This window comes from Schistocerca piceifrons, chromosome 1, assembly GCF_021461385.2.
Source record: "Schistocerca piceifrons isolate TAMUIC-IGC-003096 chromosome 1, iqSchPice1.1, whole genome shotgun sequence".
Lineage (NCBI taxonomy): Eukaryota > Metazoa > Arthropoda > Insecta > Orthoptera > Acrididae > Schistocerca > Schistocerca piceifrons.
The window spans coordinates 764,821,441-764,835,932 of NC_060138.1; the positions used below are offsets into that span (position 1 = coordinate 764,821,441).

At 41.4% G+C, this 14,492-nt stretch overlaps 1 protein-coding gene across 1 annotated transcript in view; it reads left to right on the forward strand.

The window, feature by feature from the left end:
- Positions 1-14,041, forward strand: part of LOC124712283 (phenylalanine--tRNA ligase beta subunit) — a 105,185-nt gene extending 91,144 nt beyond the window's left edge. Inside the window, exons 10-12 of the mRNA XM_047242580.1 lie at positions 7,449-7,659; positions 13,427-13,588; positions 13,764-14,041. Coding sequence (XP_047098536.1) covers positions 7,449-7,659; positions 13,427-13,588; positions 13,764-13,915 — 525 coding nt within the window. The 3' untranslated portion in view covers positions 13,916-14,041. The remainder of the gene's footprint in view (positions 1-7,448; positions 7,660-13,426; positions 13,589-13,763) is intronic.
- The last annotated feature ends 451 nt before the right edge of the window (positions 14,042-14,492 follow it).

Genomic DNA, 14,492 nt, shown 5'->3' on the forward strand with positions numbered 1-14,492 from the left:
TGTTCAAATTCCTTTGTTAGTCAGAGGATGTCAATGAAGAGCTGAGAAGTTACCCCAAAGCAGATGGGTTCATCAAACTCTTTAGTTGTTTTTCTGGTCTAGTTGTACCTGCTATATGTGGTCTCTTACCTGTTTTAAGAGGCAAGTAAACAGTACAGCACCAATGTTGGCCAGCAGATATCACAGCTTGAGTTAGTCTTGTACAACTCTGAAAGAAATGAAGTGCAGTCTGTATTGAGGTATGCGATGAAGTGAAAATATCTTGAAATATGTGAAAGTGGCCCTATAAATATTCTACATCTATACGAAGAAGACACAGAAACTTCCTTTCAAATGAAATATGAGACCATATTGGAAGGTACATTACATGGTAATTGAAAAGGAAAACACTCACTGGTGGTTTGTATACCTGAATGTATATCATCAAAACTTTCATGTGAAGTTGGTTGTAAGTTGGCCTTTAGGTTTGGTTCCTTTTTTTCCCTCTAAAGACATTCTTTTGAGTGTCTGTTATGCTCTTCATTATACTAAATCACATTCATTCATCATACAGAATAATGTACTGTTTGGTCTTGTCATTGGTCTGAAGATTGATTTGATGACCTCTGTCCTCAGCAAGCCTCTTCATCTCTACTTGACTAATACACCCTAGGTTTACTTAAACTAGCTTACTTCATTTGATCTTAATAAGTATTCCTGTACAAATTTATGCTCACCTCTCCTACTTGCATCTCTTGCTTCTCTGATGAGTCTTATATACCCGAGGATATGTTCTACCAAGTGATCCCTTCTGTTTGTCAACTTGCACCATAAATTTATTTTTCTATTGGTCTATGTTTACAATCCTCAGCATTCTTCCATAGCACCACATTTCAGAAGTGTCAGTTTTTTCATATCTGTACTGTTTATCCTTCACACTTCACTTCCATAAAGGGTACACTACAGACAAGTATTTTCAGAAACGACTTCCTAATACTTAAATTCCTATTTGGTCTTAACATATTTTTCTTTTTCAGAAAATCTTTTCATGCTGTTGCAGCTCTAAATTTTGTATTGGGTTTTTCTTCTGTCATCTTTAGTTATTTTGATTCCCCAAATACAGAAAGTCATCTGTAATATGCAAAGCCAAAAGAAGAACGCATCATGAAGGAGCTAAACAAATTGGTGACAGACTTATATTCATACGGGTATCAATGGGAAATACAAGACTGTAAATGTTGGTGGCTGATGGGTGAATGTGTGATGCTGCAACAAAATTTTACCACACAACTGGCTAGGATAGTAAACGAGGCATGTTGATACCAGGGAATAACATCTTTGCGAATTTCATGCTGTATACTCAGTTAGACAGTAAGTGTGCCTCGTAGATAGCCGCTTGAACGATATATACAGATGTCAGCATTTGTGAGAGGATGTATAGTTAGGCTTAAAGGAGCCAATTGGAGTAGTCGGTGAACCACTCTATATTTGAATAGGAGTGATGCCACTAATCAGCAGTGTTGGCAGGAGTGGATGAACCTCAGAAGGAAGCAGTCAACCTAGACACAACAGAACATGTCAGACAGGTACTCAGAGTCCTGGATTCATCTTTATCATCAATGCAACATGCAAATGGTGCTTCAGTGACTACAAGGACCATTAATAGGCAGCTCACAGAAAGGGGACTAATGTCATGGTGCCCCTTGCCCAGACTACCATTGACCTCTGTACACTAGCAAGCCCATTTGCAGTGCTGTCTGGCACATTTGGCCGGAAATCTCAGTGACAAAGGTAGAATTGTCTTCAGTGATGAGTCCCAATTTGAACTGAGCCCTGATGACCAGCAAAGATGTGTTTGGAGATGCCCTGGACAGCGGTGGGATACCAACCTGACTGTCACCTGTCACCTGCTGTATGCCGTGACAGCCAGGAATGATGATCTGAGGTCCCATATCATGTAGCAAGATCACTTTGGCCATCATTTGCAGCAGCCTTAAGTATAGTGGTATGTTGTGGATATTGCCCGTCATGGAAAGCCATCCTGAGCTTACATTTCAGCAAGATAATGCCTGCCTGCATACAGCAAAAGTTTCTACTGCTTGTGTTCATGCTTGCCAAACCCTATCTTGGTCATCAGGGTTGCTGGATTTTGCCCCAATTGAGAATGTTTGGAGCGTTAAGGGCAGATCCCTCCGACCAGCTCATGATTTTGATAATATAATGCACCAGTTGGACTAAATTTGGCATGGTTCTCCTCAGAAGGACATCCAACCACTCTGTCAGTCAGTGCCAAGCCAAATAGCTACTTGCATAGGGGTGAGAGGTGCACTAATATGTTTATGACTTGCTCAATTTGTGAAGCACTTTCTCTTGAATAAATTATCCAATTTATCTGAATTTATAATCATTTGTTTTCCTGTGCATGTACATCACTTCTGTTGATTCCATTTGGATAATTCCTTTGTGGTGCATACCCCCCCACCCCCACCATAGAGTGTTTTTTAGTATCTCATTTCCTAATTAAATTCCCTTAGCATCACCTGATTTAATTTGACTATACTCCATTACCTAGTTTGTTGATTTTCATCTGTAACGTCTTCTAAAGGCATTATCCATTCCATTCGACTGAGTTCCAATTCTCATGCTGTCTATGGCAGAATTATGACGCCATTGGCAAATGTCAGAGTTTTCATTTTTTTCTCCCTGAAATTCAATTCCCTTTTGAGAATTCTTTTCTTTAGTGCTTGTTCAAAGCACAGATTAAATAATTTAGGGAAGAAGATACAACACTGTTTTACTGCCTTCTCAACTGCTGCTTTCTTTTCATATTCTTCAACTCCCATTAATTCAATCTGCTCGCACACACACACATATCCATCCGCACATACACAGACACAAGCAGACATGTGTCTGTGTACGTGCGGATGGATATGTGTGTGTGTGTGCGCGAGTGTATACCTGTCCTTTTTTTCCCCCTAAGGTAAGTCTTTCCGCTCCCGGGATTGGAATGACTCCTTACCCTCTCCCTTAAAACCCACATCCTTTTCGTCTTTCCCTCTCCATCCCTCTTTCCTGATGAAGCAACCATTGGTTGCAAAAGTTTGATTTTTATGTGTATGTTTGTGATTGTTTGTCTATCGTCCTGCCAGCACTTTCGTTTGGTAAGTCACATCATCTTTGTTATATATATCTGTGTGTGTGTGTGTGTGTGTGTGTGTGTGTGTGTGTGTGTGTAGTCTCTTGTTCCTTAACATCAATGTTTCTTACTGCCATTCATCTTAATATCTGTGTGTGTGTGTGTGTGTGTGTGTGTGTGTGTGTGTGTGTGAAGTCTCTTGTTCCTTAACATCAATGTTTCTTACTGCCATTCATCTTAATTTTGTGTTATTATGTTGCATAAGAGGTAATTATAGATCAGTTCTACATTTTACTTAACCTGAAAGCAATATTACCTATGGATGTTGTTCACAGGATTTTGCACTAAATCCCTACAGATGTGGTCTCTACCTGTTAGCAATTTTTTGCTCACCTAGTAAACAGCATGTGTTCCATTATAAACTAAGAATTCTTGTATTGTCTTTTAAGCATTCTTGTATTATCTTCCAAACCTGTTATGACCTGTTCTCCCACCTCATCAGCTGAACATGACGACTTGTTTCCCACTCATTAACTGAACATGGTCATGGTATGTCTGTTTTAGAAACTCATTAAACTGTGATATATATTTCAGATGTGATGTCGTAAATGATAAAATATAATGGTATATCAACAGTGCAAGAAAAGATAGATTGCCTACTTACCGTAAAGAAGACACGTCAACTAGCTGACCCGCACAATTAAAAGACACTCACATGTAGCGTTTGGCCACAGCCTATGGCAGTAAAAACAAACAAACACACACACACACACACACACACACACACACACACACACACACACACACACACACACACACACAAAAGCAAGCATGCCTCATTTCCAGCATCTCAGGCCAGAATGCAACATCGTGTGGTGTGCGAGCAGCAGCCTTGAGGGGGGTGGGGAAGTGGAAGGGATAGTAGTGTGCAGGTGGGAAGAAAGACAAATGCTGTCTGGTGGAGTGTACAGAGACTAGACACCAACAGGTGCTGTGTCAGGAGGTTGTGGGCAGGGATGTGGGGAAAACAGGAACAAAAAATGAAGAGCGGGAAAAGATGGGCGGAGACAAGAATGGGGAGTAGATGATAGGACATAATGGGTGGAAACTGTTGGGTGGTGGGTGCAGGGACTGTATTGTACCGTAGATGGAGGCTAGGATAATTACGGGAGCGGAGAATATGTTGTACGGATAACTCCCATCTGTGCAGTTCAGAAAAGCTGATCGATGAGGGTAAGATCCAGATGGTCTGGATAGTGAAGCAACCATTAAAATCAAGTGTGTTATGTTCAGCTGCATGTTGTGCCATAGAGTAGTCTATTTCACTCTTGACCACAGTTTGATGCTGGCGGTTCATGCTAGTGGACAGCTGGTTGGTAATCATACCAATATAAAAATCTGTACAAGGACTTCAGCAGAGCTGGTAAATGACATGGCTGCTTTCACAGGTGGCTCGGCCCCTGATACGGTACGGTAAACCTGTGACAGGACTGGAATGGGAAGTGCTGGGTGTGTCACTTGGGCAGGATTTGCACCTGGGTCTCCCACAGGGATACGACGTTTTTGGCAGTGTGTTGGGAATGGGAGTAACATAGGGATGGACTAGGATGTTGTGGAGGTTGGGTGGGTGAAGGAACATCACTTTAGGAGGGGTGGGAAGTATCTTGGGTAATACACCCCTCATTCAGGGCATGATGATAGGTAATCAAAGCCCTGGCAAAGGATGTGGTTCAGTTGTTCCAGTCCCGGTGACACTCGCTTGTGGCTGGTTTTTGGGGGTGGTGGGAGGTTTGCGTTTTGTGAGGGGAAATGGCACGGGATAGCTGCTTGCAGGCTAGGTCTGGGGGATAATGCCTGTCTGTGAAGGCATCGGTGATACTGAGCAAGGGAGTTTTTGTCACTGCAGATATGCCATCCATGCGTAGCCAGGTTAAATGGGAGGGATATTTTGGTGTGAAAGGAATGACAGCTGTAAAAATGCAGATGCTGTTGGTGGGTTTAATGTGGACAGAGATGGAGATGGAGCCATCTGAGAGGAGGAGGTCAACATTTAGGAAGGTGGCACACTGGGTCGAGGAGGACCATCTGAAGCAGATGGAAGAGATGGTGTTAAGGTTGTGAGGGAACAAAGATAGGGTGTTTGGGTCCTGGGTCCAAATCATGAAGAGATCATCAATGAACTTGAACCAGACTAGGGGTTTGGTGTTTTGGGGGGCTAAGAAGGTCTCCTCTAGGTGGCCCATAAAAAGTTGGCTTAGGAGGGTGCCGTGCGTGTGCCCATGGCTGTGCCACAGATTTATTTACATATCTTCCCTTCAAGTAGAAGTAGTTGTGGGTTAGGAAGAAGTTAGTAACTAACAACTTAACCAGATCCTTCGCCAGGGCTTTTATCACCTATCATTGTGCTCTGAAATGAGGGACATCCTATCTGTGGTACTTCCCACCCCTCCTAAAGTGATGTTCCTTCGCCACCCAACATCCACAACATCCTAGTCCATCTCTATGCTACTCCCAATCTCAACCCATTGCCACAAAGGCCGTATCCCTGTAGAAGACCCAGGTGCAAAACCTGCCCAATCCAGCCACCCAACACTTACTATTCCAGTTCTTTCACAGTTTTATCTTATGCCATCAGGGGCTGAGGCACCTGTGAAAGCAGCCATGTCATTTACCAGCTCTGCTGTAATCATTGCAAAGCATTTTATATTGGTATGATTACCAACCAGCTGTCCACCAGCATGAATGGCCACTGCCAAATTGTGGCCAACAGCAAAGTAGACCACCTTGTGGCCCAACATGCAGCTCAGCATAGCACTCTTGATTTCAATGGCTGTTTCACAACCTGAGCCATGTGGATCCTACCCTCCAAAAGCAGGCTTTCTGAACTGCACAGATAGTAGTTATCCTTACAACACATTCTCCATTCCTGTAATTATCGTGGCCTCTACCTACAATAGCGTACTGTCCGCACACCCTCCACCCAACAGTTTCCACCCCGTATGTCCTATCATCTCCTTCCCATTCTTGTCTCCCACCCTGTTTACTTGCAGCCTTCTGCCAGTGAATCCACCCATCTTTCCCCACTCCTCTCACTTTTTGTTCTCTTCTTCACCCCACCTCCCTGCCACACTACATCCTGACGCTGCACCTTTTGGAGTCTAGTCCCTGCACACTCCACCAAATGACGCTCATCTTTCTCCCCAACTGTACACTACTATCCCTTCCCCACCCTCTCCAGACTGCTGCTTCCATCCCACATGATGTTGCATTCTGGCCCGGGATACTGGAAAAGTGAGGCATTCTTGCTTTTTGTGTGTGTGTGTGTGTGTGTGTGTGTGTGTTTTTGACGAAAGCTACATGTGAGTGCCTTTCAATTGTGCCTGTTTGCAACTTGATGTGTCTTCTTTATAGTAAGTAGCATTTCCTACTTGGAGTTTTCATTATTTGGAAATATATTGGCAGTGGTGCTAATATACAAGTGGGCAGATTGTGTAGCAGTACTGTTCACACTGGAATGTGGCCGACCCATGATATGAACTTCCACAGATTAATATTCTTCCTTTAGATGTGTATTTGCAGAAGAAATTGTCATTTTTCAGTTTCTGTGTTTTACCGTTATTTTTGCTGGGTGTCAGTTACTTTTATCAGAACAAATTACTATAATACAAAACATTCTCTAGTGGTTTATTGTTTGAGTTGCATTGTAAATGTAGCTGAGAAACTGGATTTGATATTACCTGTTGTTTTAATATGGAGAAATATTTCTGAGAATAAAGTTCCCTCCTCGTGGGACATTGCATATAAATATGGAAGTCGCTCATTAATTTATGTAATTTACATCACTAAATCTCACCATTCACAAGTTTTCAGAAATATTTTTTTTTTCCAATTCAGTTTCAGGCAATGTTTGAAACTAAAGTACATAACCATCATGTCAACCAATGACTACATGATCCGCCTACATCCTCAAACCAAATTTCCAAATGTTACTATTTGGGAGAAAAAATGTTCAAACCTGCATAAGGCCATCCTGATTTAGGTTTTCTGTGATTTCCCTAAGTCGCTTCAAGCAGATGTTGAGATGGTTCCTTCGAAAGGGCACGGCTGACTTCCTTCCGTAATTCACTGACCTCGCTGTTTGGTAGCCACTCCCAAATCAATCAGCCAACCAATCCAAATGTTGCTGTACCTGTATGGTTTTGTAGGAATCAGTTGTACTGTATAATACACAATTTTCTGTAAACTTAACCTACAGTTTACCAGTTCAGTTAATATACAACAAGAATCTCTTCTTTCAGTTTAATTGTAACTATCATTAATTATTTTCTTCTAGTGTGCTCGAGATGATGTATCATCAAAACTTGGACTAGATTTGAAGAATGTTCGAGCAGTACACATTTCAAATCCGAAGACCTTGGAGTTCCAAGTGGCCAGAACCACCCTCATTTCTGGATTGCTGAAGACACTTGCTGCAAATAAAAAAATGCCTCTCCCTATGAAGCTGTTTGAGGTGTCTGACGTAGTGCTGAAAGATGAAACCTCTGGTACACTTTTGAATTCTAGTATAAGTTTCTAATGTGCTTGAGGCTGTATAATATCTCTGACATAGTAGTTATGTTCCTAATTTATGTTTTATAATTTATCTAAGTGTTGTATAAGAGGCATTCAAATGAAACCCGGTCACTAGTGTAAAGTAATGGTAACGATTTTATTAACTCAAAAATGTAGTTATACACAGTACATATACTCAAAAATAATTGCCAAAACTGTTGGCACATTTATCCCATTGCGACACTAGCTGGTCGATTCCATTCTTGAAGAAGCTAGTAGACTGCTTTCAGATCCAACCTGGACCCAGTCACACACTTCATCGTCCGTTCTGAATTGATGTCCTCGAATAGCTTGTGTTAGAGGTCCAAACACATGAAAGTCTCACGGTGAAAGGTTGGGACTGTACGATGGATATTCCAGCATTTCCCAACGAAACTGCTGCAATGTCATCTTCACCGCATTGGCTGTATGTGGGCGGGCATTATCATGCAGGAGGATAATGCCATTGGACAACATGCCTCGGTTTTTCGACTTGATGTCTTGTCTAAGGCTCTGTAAAGTGGCTTGATAATGCTGGGCATTGATGGTGGTTCCCCGTTCCAGGAAGTCGACAAGCAGTGGGCCCTTATGGTCAGAAAAGGAGGACATCATGACCTTATCAGAACTGGTGTGCATGGCCTTTGATTTCTTTGGAGGTGGTGAAGTTGCATGTTTCCACTGCTTGCTCTGACGCTTGATTTCCTGTTCAAAATGGTAACACCATCTTTCGTCACCTGTGACAATGTGCGACAGAACGCCGCATTCCTTCTCATGAGAACTTTGCAGATGACTCAAAGACAACACCATTCAAGTATTGCGCTGTTTGGCGGTCAGTTGGTGGGGAACCCACTGCTCACAGATTTTTTGAAAGTTCAAGTGTTGATGCATTATGGTGTGGGTGGTGCCTGTGCTAGTACCCAGTAACCAATGGACCCCATCCACAGTGATGCTGTGGTTGTCCAAGAATAAAGCATTCACTTCCACGACCATTTACACTGTGATGATACAACGAGCCTGTCCACGACGAGCTTCATCTTCCAGTGACTCGCACCCCTCATGGAATCATTTGCGCCATTCCACAACACTTGAATGACTCAGACTGTATTCACAGTACACAGCCTTCATCTGTCGATACATTTCACAGCCTCCAACTCCCTCCGCTGCCAAAAATCGAATCACACCTCATTGTTCCTGCTTACACACCTGCATGTTCAGTAGTGGACGATAACTTGTGTGACCACCTTCTCTTCGGCGTGAAACCACACTGGTACTATGCAACATCAAACAGTGCGCACACGTCAGTCTCACTGCCAATAGATGGCGCCACCATACCCACAGTTACGTGGTGCTATCTTTCGTGTAAGGCAAAGGTAGATGCACTGACCAGGTTTCATTTGAGTGAATCGCATTTACTATTGTAATGATTTCACTGAATCCTTATGAGCATTGAGGAAACACTTCACACAAGTAAAGAACTGGGCATTCTTTACCTGTATGCATGTGAAGCTTACTACATCGAGGTAAGGAAAACATACTCCATAGTTTTTTGTTAATCTGTTTCTAAATGAAACTGTGGTGTATTTTCTGTTGTTGTGAGATATACACTACTGGCCATTAAACTTGCTGCACGATGAAGACGACGTGCTACAGACGCGAAATTAAACCGACAGTAAGAAGATTCTGTGATATGCAAATGATTAGCTTTTCAGAGCATTCACACAAGGTTGGCGCTGGTGGCGACACCTACGACATGCTGACATGAGGAAAGTTTCCAACCAATTTCTCATACACAAACAGCAGTTGACCGGCGTTGCCTGGTGAAACGTTGTTGTGATGCCTCGTGTAAGGAGGAGAAATGCATACCATCACGTTTCCAACTTTGATAAAGGTCGGATTGTAGCCTATCGCGATTACGGTTTACTGTATCGCGACATTACTGCTTGCATTGGTCGAGATCCAATGACTGTTAACAGAATATGGAATTGGTAGGTTCAGGAGGGCAATACGGAACGCCATGCTGGATCCCAATGGCTTCGTATCACTAGCAGTCGAGATGACAGGCATCTTATCTGCATGGCTGTAACAGATCGTGCAGCCATGTCTCGATCCCTGAGTCAACAGATGGGGACATTTGCAAGACAACCATCTGCACGAACAGTTCGATGACGTTTGCAGCAGCATGGACTATCAGCTCGGAGACATGGCTGCGGTTACCCTCGACGCTGCATCACAGACAGGAGTGCGTGCGATGTTGTACTCAATGACAAACCTGGGTGCATGAATGTCAAAACGTCATTTTTTCGGATGAATCCATGTTCTGTTTACAGCATCATGATGGTCACATCCGTGTTTGGCAACATTGTGGTGAATGCACATTGGAAGCGTGTATTCGTCATCGCCATACTGGCGTATCATCCGGCGTGATGGTATGGGGTGCCATTGGTTACACATCTCCGTCACCTCTTGTTCGCACTGACGGCACTTCGAACAGTGGACGTTACATTTCAGATGTGTTACGACCCTTGGCTCTGCCCTTCAGTCGATCCCTGCGAAACCCTACATTTTAGCAGGATAATGCATGACCGCATGTTGCAGGTCCTGTACAGGCCTTTCTGGATACAGAAAATGTTCGACTGCCGCCATGGCCAGCACATTCTCCAGATGTCTCACCATTTGAAAACATCTGGTCAATGGTGGCCGAGCAACTGGCTCGTCACAATATTCCAGTCACTACTCTTGATGAACTGTAGTATCATGTTGAAGCTGCATGGGCAGCTGTACCTATACATGCCATCCAAGCTCTGTTTGACTCAATGCCCAGTCGTATCAAGGCCATTATTACAGCCAGAGGTAGTTGTTCTGGGTACTGATTTCTCAGGATCTATGCACCCAAATTGCGTGAAAATGTAATCACATGTCAGTTCTAGTATAATATATTTGCCCAATGAATACCCGTTTATCATCTGCATTTCTTCTTGGTTTACCTGTTTTAATGGCCAGTAGTGTAACTCCCTACTAAGATGACTTGGTGGATAATGAAAACGAAATTAGATGATGTGCCAATTCACAAAGAAAATGCCTGCAATCACATGGCATGAAACAGTTTCATAGCATTACTTTCACACATTTACAGTCTCTTCTTGCTAAATAAAGTGTATGCTAAAGATTGATGTGGCACTGTGAACTACCATTTGAAAGAAAGGCATCTAAAGTCAGTCTTTGCTATTATTAAGATAAATTTTTAATGCTGCCAGAAGATAAAAATGTCACTGCCATTAAAAAGACAGAAAAGTCATCAGTCCAGCAAATCTCCAATATAGAATGATATTGTGAAACATATTGAGAATAAACATGAAGTTTCATTGTCTCTTGTAATTACACTGCCTCACAAAATTGTGAAGCACCCTGAATAGGAGGAAGAAATGCAATGAAACCTCACAGATTTAGAGAGTATCAGTGTTATTTCAGTGATTACAATAACAAGTCAAATTTACAAAGAACTTGGCAGTCTGAGCAGTCCACTTATCAGTATGACATTGTATCCCCTCTGGTCTGGATGTATACAATAGTTCGCTTGAAAGGATGTCATAGAGTCATTGTATTCTCTCCTGTGGCAGTCTGGTCCACAGCTGTTGTAACTGGTTCTTGATATCCTGGATATTGGCACTGGGATGGTGTTAACATCTGAGCAGGTCCCACACATATTCTAGTGTGGACAGATTTGGGAATCTTCCTGGCCACAGATTACCTCTACATCATGCAGACAACAGCCTGGAACTGAAGTCATACCTGATGGCTCACCACATCATGATGCAAGGAGTAACACCGCAGTGTCCCTCCAAAACATTGGACGAATGGGGCCTCTTCTTATGCTGCTGCTGTACTCACAAACGATGGTCATCTGGGGTATTGCAGATCTGCAGTTCATCCCCGAACACAGTGTGATGCCGTTCACCAGCAGTTCATGCTTCCTGGCCACAGCACCACTCCAAATGCAGCTATTTATGTTACAGTGTAAGCAGCAGCCTATGCCTGGGATGGTAATTCCATAGCCCAGCTGCTGCTAGTCTCTGACCAATATTGCAAAGCATCCATTATTTCTGTGGGATATCGTATGCAGATGTGAAGGGGTTATTGATGTGCTTGGTGCACAATACAGTGATCCTTCATTTTTGGGTCAGATGTGATTGACTGGAAGCATAAGTATGTCATGCAATCTAACACTGGGCCATCGAGCAGGCAGTCAAAAGGAGACCCATTTCATACTCTTGTCAGGTGGTAATACGCAGTGTCACACAAGTATGCGACATCTCCATGTTCTTCACAGTGATCACTCAACATCTGATGTTCGTGGCTCTTATTTACCCTGACAGGCCTGGTAACAACACTGAGCATGAACAACACCAATGTACTCTGGAGATAAATAGAATGATTTTCATTTATACAGGCACTGTGATGAAGGCGAAAAGTAGGAGACGAGAGAAGCATAGGTGAAGTCTTCCCACAGTACTGATAATTTATGAAGCTGGATGGAGGGAAGAAGTTTTGTTGATTATGATATAAAGGGCTATAATAGTAGAAGTATGACAGATTAGCTGGAAGATAAATCGGAATTGAGTTGCTGGTCATACAAAAATAGAATTAACTTTGGAGTAGACCCGCAGTGTTCAATGTGAAACTTTTCTGTGGTGCCTTTTATTGAATCCAAGATGAAATTCACTTAGCATAAAATATACATCTCAGCCTGCTAAGTAATTGCATCAGGAACATTTAAAAAGGACAGGAAATGGGATTTAAAACTATCAGTATTCCATGTTGTCAGTTTTCGTATGTCTTGGCCTCGCAACAGTATTTGGAGTTATGACTAAAGAAAGAGATACAAATTTATGCTTTAGCCTGCTCTTTAGCCCATTTCTGTCTTTTTGTGTATATCAACAAATAATAACTACAAATGGTGTGTATTTATTTCTTGACATACATAAATTTATTTGAACTACTAGTCCTGTGTTCGCATAAATTTTGCCATGTAGAAAAGAATCTTGTCATAAATTACATGTTGATTTGCTACATTGTCACTCCCTCTGTTTTGTCACCTGTGTGTCTTGATTCTGTATTTTATAACACACACACACACACACACACACACACACACACACACACACACACACACCATAAACCATTGTTGTGAGACACAGGCACTGAAAGGAGCATCTTGTTTGTGTATGCTATGGAATGAAATTCATCTACTGTGAACACCACTAGCACTACAAAGTTGGTTTCCACTTCATGATGTATTTGTATTGAAAACTTTGGATAGTCTTTTTAAAGTCTGCAGTTTACGGATTTGTGTTACTATAAAGGAAACTGCAAAGTAAACAGGCATTTTGTGCTAAGCTGAAATGGCTCTCTGGTGCAAGTGACTTAATTGAGTGTTTCTCCCGCATGTTCAAAATACATGATATAACTTTTTTCAGAGTTGTTAAATAATGTTATTTTGCTAAAATCTGACATGTAAGACCAAGTAAGAATGTAGGTGACTTCTTTCTGATATTGATAGTGCTACTAGATGCAGTTGTACAGTTTACAGACAAAGGAAGTAACAGTTTCAAATTTTACAAGATCATTTGGACTGTAATACATATTTTCTGTATTATCTTTTACATTTTGATGTTTAATGTGTTGCAGTAGCATTAGTTTAAAATTTACGTGTCTTATTCTCAGAGGTAGGTGCTAGAAATGAAAGGCGGCTTTGTGCTGTATACTCCAATAAAAATTCAGGATTCGAAATAATTCATGGTCTTTTGGACCGGGTAATGCAGTTATTAGAAGTACCTTGGGACTTGCATAAATCTGGAGTGGGATATCATCTGAAAGCAGCTGATGGTGAGTTTGCTTTATGTTTTGTCAATTAAATTTATCCAGCTTGTCCCTTTTAAAATTATTTTTTACTTCGTTGTTGTTCTTTTCATCGTTTCAAATACATCATAAAAGATAAAACTAGTTTTGCATTGCTTTATTACAAAATAGTCTTGTGATTTCCAGTGTATGTGTGTTTCAGATCCTTCATTTTTCCCAAAGAGATGTGCTCAGGTAATTGTCAATGGAAACATCATTGGAAAACTGGGCATCTTACATCCTGATGTAACAACGAAATTTGAATTGACACTACCTGTATCATGTCTAGAGATGAATGTAGAACCATTTTTATGACAGCAAAGATAGTCCAGTAAGATCACTGCAATTTTACAGTGATTCCTTACTGCATATTATCTGATAAGTGATATACATTATTCTGTTATTTATATTTGGTAAATAAAAGAGTCCAGATACTTTTAACTTACGTTTCTTTATGTCCTCTGTACTGGTGTGCCCTGAAACTTTACACATAAATCTGTACTTTAAGATTTTTATCTCGGATCTCTCTCAGAATAGGTTGTTGAGAGATTCATCATTCTCTTTATATACTATATCATTGTCACACTTTTCTCCATTTGTAAAGCACATTGGTATTAAAGCCTAAATTTTTGTATTACCCTTTTTACATCAGTGTAGTGGAAATAAGTCCCTCTCAGAATAAGTTGGTTCTTTGTCTTTTAGGTGTATTAAGTAACTAAGAAATGTCTCAAAACTTATCAACAATATTACAAAACAACGTATCTGATTTCAATTAGATTGCTTATTGGCCCCACCAATTATTCATTTAATATACAGGGCTACTATAAAAGATTCATGATTTCAAAGTTCTCTGTTTTCCAAATATTAGATGTACGAGTATGATGCACGAACT